This window comes from Fragaria vesca, linkage group LG1 (assembly GCF_000184155.1).
Source record: "Fragaria vesca subsp. vesca linkage group LG1, FraVesHawaii_1.0, whole genome shotgun sequence".
NCBI classification, from domain to species: Eukaryota; Viridiplantae; Streptophyta; class Magnoliopsida; order Rosales; family Rosaceae; genus Fragaria; species Fragaria vesca.
The window spans coordinates 2,022,815-2,029,334 of record NC_020491.1 but is presented as its reverse complement, the minus strand read 5'-3'; the positions used below and the strand labels follow the sequence as shown (position 1 = coordinate 2,029,334).

The following is a 6,520-nucleotide window of genomic DNA, read 5'->3' as shown; positions in this document are numbered from 1 at the left end:
AAATCGATCTCGCCGGGAACGGAAAGTGGTCGGGGACACCACTGGAGTACTCTCGGGTGGAGGCGCACCGTCGTCGGAACCGTCTGGTGGAGAACGGATGGCCGTCCGTACTTTAAGCCCAGTTCGGACGTCCTCTTTGGATCCGGACTGTATATATATATACACACACACACACAATTATTATCAGGTTCAAATATCCTTATTTATTCAAAAGGTACGGATTTTCTTAATTGACCCACTTTTAGATCATATTTATCATCTTAACCGTTCACATTATAGGTATATATGAGTAGATCATCTTTACAAATTTTCAGCCAAATTGATAATCGTAAGGCATTCAAAGATGTGATTTAGAACTAAAAACACGAATGGTTCAAGTTGAACAGTTTCAATTCGTTCATTGATTTAATTCACTTTCGATACCTTATTCATTTTCGTCCCTCATATAGCTAGGCAGGTAGTTTTGCATGTGTTTTGATTATTTGAAAAAAGAAATGTTACCTAATTCAAATTATCTAATACTTCTATATCCGAATAAAAGGTGGTCTGCATAATAATAATGGGTTCAAAGATATTGGTCTGCATGTAGTTTGGAATATCATTTAAGAGTTGAAGAAAAGCTGTTCAACCTGTCCATGTGGAAGTTTGTGACTGTTGGTTATGAATGTTGCACTATACAGTTGAAACGTGATATTGACCATATTACCTGTGTACACTTAATACTTCTCTAAGCACAATGCTTTTGAACTGATCTTGTTAAAATCTTGCACCAAGTAAAGCCTGCTATTCTTATGTTACCTGTCTGAATACATTATTAATGGCTTCACTAAAATAATTCATGTACTTTTCTATGAACTACTATGTTCCTTTTCACCAAGTTGATCTATAAAATATTTCTGCAACCAGGGCCGTTTCAAGTATGAACCTGGCCAAGTTAGAGCTTTTGGGATGCTTGCTGGAGGCTCTGGAATCACTCCGATGTTCCAGGTATGTATATGAAATGGGTACATTAATTTCTGTGCTTTCTTTTACTGTTGGAAAATATGTTTCATCTTTTTGACATCTGCTTTAGGTTGCTAGGGCAATATTAGAAAATCCCAAAGACAAAACAAGGGTTCACCTGATCTATGCCAACGTGACACACGAGGACATTCTCTTAAAGGTATCCACTCTCTTGTGCTTCTAAACGATGAGTTATATTGGGAATATTTGAGAAGATTCTACCTTTCAATTTAATCGAGATGTCATTGACAACCCCTTGTGTTTATATAAGTATTCATTTTCATGGCAATGTGAGTGTTGTCTACTCATCTACTTTCGGGTTGCCCTGTTGATCTAGTTGCTGGTTCTTAGAAAATAGTTGGAAGATGCTGTTTGTTTCTGATAATATAAACTTGCTTTTGAGGCAATTGAATCATATTTTATTCCTCTCTATTTGCAGGATGAGTTGGATGGCCTTGCTACTACCTACCCTGATCGCTTTCAAATCTTCTACGTATTGAACCAGGTTAGTTGCGTTGCTCGTTCAGTAATTTCTAAACAATTTTTTTTTCTCCTATACTTCTTACTGTCTTGTTGCTCAATAAATATATAGAAATTTAAAATTACTTGTTAGTTTTCAGTGATTAAGTTTTCTTTTTTTTTATGCCACATTAATATTCTTTGCTGTTATTTTTCAAGAAGTTGGTCTTCAACATTGTCATGGCATCCAATAAATGTAACTGAAGCAAGTATAACTGGTGAACTCTGTTAATCGTGGGTGTGTGTGAACATCTTTTTAGTTCAAATAGCCAGCGGAGCTTTCTAGTGCACTCAATTTGACCAGAGATTGCATGACACTTCCTGAAAATACCGCTGTTTATTTGTATGTTTTGTGGGACGTTAAATCAACTAAAAGTGAGTTTCCATGATTATAAATTATTAACATGTTAGTCATACGTTCAACTTATACTGAGATGCGAGAGTTATAATTACTGGTATTCTACAGTACTGTAGCTCATATTATATGCCATGAGAGATGTGAGTCTATGACTGGCTATTTTCTTTTTCTCCTAACAAACTATTTACTTTTCAGCCTCCTGAAGTATGGGATGGGGGAGTTGGATTTGTCTCGAAGGAAATGATTCAAACCCATTTGCCCGCCCCTGGCCCTGATATACAGGTAATTAACTATTTGTGAATTAATTGATTTGTTGTCATGTCCCCTAAACTCTTGCAGAAATGTTAGCGTTCTGTCTTGCCGCTTAGAAATGAAAATAGATTGCATTACGTTTGCTAAGCAAATGGTTACTATGTTTTTGGAATCTGTAGATCCTAAGATGTGGTCCACCACCCATGAACAAGGCCATGGCTGCTCATCTTGAATCACTTGAATATGCCCCTCATATGCAGTTCCAGTTCTGATCCTCTCTTCCGGCCTTCAACTTACTATCAGCTCCCATTGCTTTGAGTTTGGGACTTTCCTCTTCTTCATTAGAGCAAGTGAATTAGACGAATTCTTGCTATTATGAAATTCCATGGTTTCCGTGGCTGTGATACTAGTATATTTGATGTCGGTGCAAATCAACGATGGTTTGAATGTGGCATTTCCTCAGAACTTGTATCTTTTAAGTTTCAAGTGGACAGATGATACAATCTTGGTGTTCGGTAACGTTTTCATGCTTGTATTTTCATTTTTGAATATGAAATAACATGAAAAAGGCGTTCAGTGAGATATTTCTGAAAACGTTGAAAAAAAAAAAACAAGAATTCAATTTTACGAGGAAAAACTGGAAAAATCAATTTGATGTGTTCACTTTTTTATTTTCCTTAGTTTTTTTTTCTATCAGGTAATTTATAACTGTGTGAGTCGAACTCGCAACCTCCCACTTACTAAAGAAGAGACTATACCACTAGACTAAATGATACTGGGTTTTATTTTTCTAGTTTAGAAATAAAGAAAATCACATATACATCATTTAAAAGGATTTGAAACAAATAAATCTACTTGTGTTGTGTTGTTAAACAAATAATGACAGTTTTTAATTAAAGACAATCTTTTCCCAACATGTTATGTGTCATAATTTAATTTACCAAACTAACTTTACATTAATTTAAATATGTTTTTAGAAGAGAAAAGTCTCTTTTTGAGATTTTTCAGTAAATGAAATACAACAGCATGTTTCAATAACTTAGTGTATTAACAGTTAATTCCAGTAAAAGTAGTAGCAGGGGTTAACATCTCAGTAGTAGCACAAGTATGTTTTGGCAATCCTCTAGTTCTACTACTGCTTAAAGACTAAGATAATGAAGGTTAACTCTGCTACTGCATTATCCTTCACTTCTGTGCTACTGCAGTTATCCACTTCTATTATTATTGCTTGAAGATTTATCCTTTGATTTTGTTACTGCCTTGTACTAAAATTCTTCTACTGCCTTATCTTCCACTTCTTGCGACTGCCTTCTCCACTTCTACTACTATTGCTTGAAGATTTATCCTCCAATTTTGCTACTGTCTTATCCTCAAATTCCTTGGTCATCCAATCTTGCTACTACTGCCTGGTTGTCCAATCTTGATGCTACTACCTGGTCGTCTAATCTTGCTGCTACTTCCTGGTAGTCCAATCTTGTCGTCCAATTTTGCTGCTATTGCCTGGACCTGATCGTCCAGTCTTGCTGCTACTGCCCAGGTCGGTCGTCTAATCTTGCTGCTACTATCTGGGGGTCTAGCCGTCTAATCATTATACATAATGAGACTGTTGGCTCAAAAATCGTCTCGGCCACGTGTCAATGGGCTGAGAGCTTCTTTGGGCTACACGTGTCCTTCTGGCTTGGTGATGTGTGCGATGGCGTGCCAACTCGCGGCCGAGAGGCCAAGTGAGGTTTTGTTCTGATCTGTAGATGTGCTGCCCTGACTTCTGATTAGTCGACTATGGGCCGAGGAAGGATCGATCTCAGCCGCAGGGTTCTCTCTGCCTTGGATGCAAGGACTTTAACACCGATCGGCCGGCAAGCCGATATTGGTGCTGTGTGACTAGGTGAATGTTGTGATGGTGCAAATGCAAGAATGTAAAGTCCAACAAATAAAATGCAGGAAACTTAAAGATAACGTAAAGAACACGAATGTAGATTGCATGAATGATAATGCGGAAAAGTAACGAACAATAAGATAAATTGCAAGTATGTAAAGAACGATAATGTAAATCGCAGCAAAGATAGACAAGTACCAGTAAATAAAAACGATAAGATAGACACTGAAGAATTGATAAGTGTAATGTTGAGAAGCTGAATTGTATTGAGATAAAAATGTGTAATCGCGTAGAGCGTTTGGTCGAGGACCTCTAACAAAGAATCCTAAGGTCCTTTTTATAGTGAAGTAAAATAAAGAAAACGTAATCCCAGCTTTAACACAGGGATGAATTACAGGTAAATCATGGATTAAATTGTAATAAAGCTCATTCAATCTGATTGCCACAAGTTTGGTAACTATAGTGACGTCTCCCTTGAAAGCGCTATCTTTGAGATTGAGATTGTAGTAACGTCATTCCCGCAATAAAACTCATTCAACCTGATTGCAACCTTTTTGGTAACTGTGGTGACGTCTCCCTTGAAGGCGTCATCTTTGACCATAATTTAGCTTGTAAATATCAATCAGTCGACCTCGTATGACTTTGACAGGATATAACCTTTATTCTTCTTATTTAGCCGCTGCAACTCACGAAGAGCCGCAGCTAAATAAGGGCGTCTGCTGCTCAACAACCAAGGTGACCGCGGCTCAACATAAGGTGATCGCGACTTAACATAAGGCGTTCGCGGCTCAACATAAGATGTTTGCGGATCAACATAGGGTGACTGTGGCTCAACAAAGGTGACCGCGGCTTAACATAAGATGTCCACGTCTAAATAAAGGTGACTGCGGCTCAACAAAGGGTGTCCGCGGCTCAACAAAGGTGACCGCGGCTCAACATAAGATGTCCATGGCTCAACAAAAGGTGACCGCGGCTCAACAAAGGGTGACCGCGGCTCAACAAAGGGTGACCGCGGCTCAACATAAGGTTTCTGCGGCTCAACGACCGCAGCTCAAAACACCAATAGCCGCGGTCATCATCTCTGTTAATAACCGGATGAGTCACGATATTTACTTATTAATGGCCGTGGTCACTAATGGACCCGTCCATTTGGTCTGCCACGTGGTTCGTACCAAATATAGGTTCAAACAGACCCCGACGCCCCCCCCCCCCCCCCCCCCAGTTTCTTATGCTTCGGCAAAGACGCCGAATGGTTAAGGAATTGGAAGTATGTCTATAAAAATTATTTGGCACATAACACACCCCTTATTTTTTTCGTTGAGTTGAGTAGAGCTCATGAGTCATAGTACTCAACACAAATCTTGGCGGCCACACGCTTATTCAATCATGGCCGCGAATTCATTGTTAAGGCAAGGCTGCCATGTAAACAATATTTGACAAAAAGTATTCTCCCACGTGAAAGACATCACCACCATAGACCTAGATTCCTTTTCCTTTTGGGAGAAGAACTTCTCAAATTTGCTTAGGAATTATGTCCCACATCAAACTCTTATTCCTTAGCCATTCTAAACAACCACTATAAATAAGAGACCTAGGCCATGAATTACTCAAAACAACAATTCCTTTCAACGTTGCATAACCATGGGGTTCTCGGCAGAAGACGAAGCTTTGAAGTTCTCTAAGAAATATAACGAGGCCTTGACCTCAGTGCGTGACAAAGTGAAAACAGGGGAAATCCAAATGTTGGCCGCGCAAACTTTGCCAACAACACCCGGATCGGCCACACCAACTCCATCGGCTTGTTCCCTAGGTCCTCACTTTCCTGAAGGCATGCCCCATAAGATCTCGAAAGTTCTCTGCCAGGAAGAATTGGATGACTCTTGTCACTTTACTGAGCATAACTGGTCTTCATGGTCTTGCCCAAGGTCTGATGGTTGGCCAACCCTTACAGATGAATGGCAAGCATGGGTTCCAAGAATGGAGCACTTTTATGCCGATCATTTGAAAAGAATCGGCATTTATGACGCCATCAAACTCACCGAGCAAGACATAGTAGTAGAGAAACCGCTATTGGCCGTGGCTCTATGTTTTTGGTCTTCAGCTACGAACACAATGAACCTACCATTAGGTCTTATGAGTCCAACAGTCATGGATATGTGTATACTCATCGGATTGCAGCCAATCGGGGCCGAAATCCACCCAAGTCACAATTTTCCTACTACCTTCAGAGATAGTTTACTTCCTCCCAAACGCGCGAACGACCATGACAAGGAAGCAAAAACCGAAGCTATTAAAGTATCAAAAAGATCGCGCAACTACGGCTCTTTGTATAAGAAATATGTAGTTGTTGACTCCGAGCCTGCGAACCGAAGACCTGTAGGGAAGGATGAACACACGGCGTTTTTATATTATTGGCTATGCAAGTATGTTTTCTGCAGCAGAGCCCGCCAATGTCCTCCAGATTTCGCAATATTAGCTAATGCGCTGGCTTCTGGTATTCGGCTAGCTCTTGG

General features: G+C 39.7%; 1 protein-coding gene across 1 annotated transcript in view; it reads left to right on the top strand.

Moving 5' to 3' along the window:
- LOC101314495 (NADH--cytochrome b5 reductase 1-like) overlaps nt 1-2,730 on the top strand; it is a 4,840-nt gene extending 2,110 nt beyond the window's left edge. The window contains exons 5-9 of the mRNA XM_004287166.1: nt 907-987; nt 1,073-1,162; nt 1,442-1,507; nt 2,075-2,161; nt 2,311-2,730. Of these exons, the coding sequence (XP_004287214.1) occupies nt 907-987; nt 1,073-1,162; nt 1,442-1,507; nt 2,075-2,161; nt 2,311-2,403 (417 nt within the window). The 3' untranslated portion in view covers nt 2,404-2,730. The remainder of the gene's footprint in view (nt 1-906; nt 988-1,072; nt 1,163-1,441; nt 1,508-2,074; nt 2,162-2,310) is intronic.
- The last annotated feature ends 3,790 nt before the right edge of the window (nt 2,731-6,520 follow it).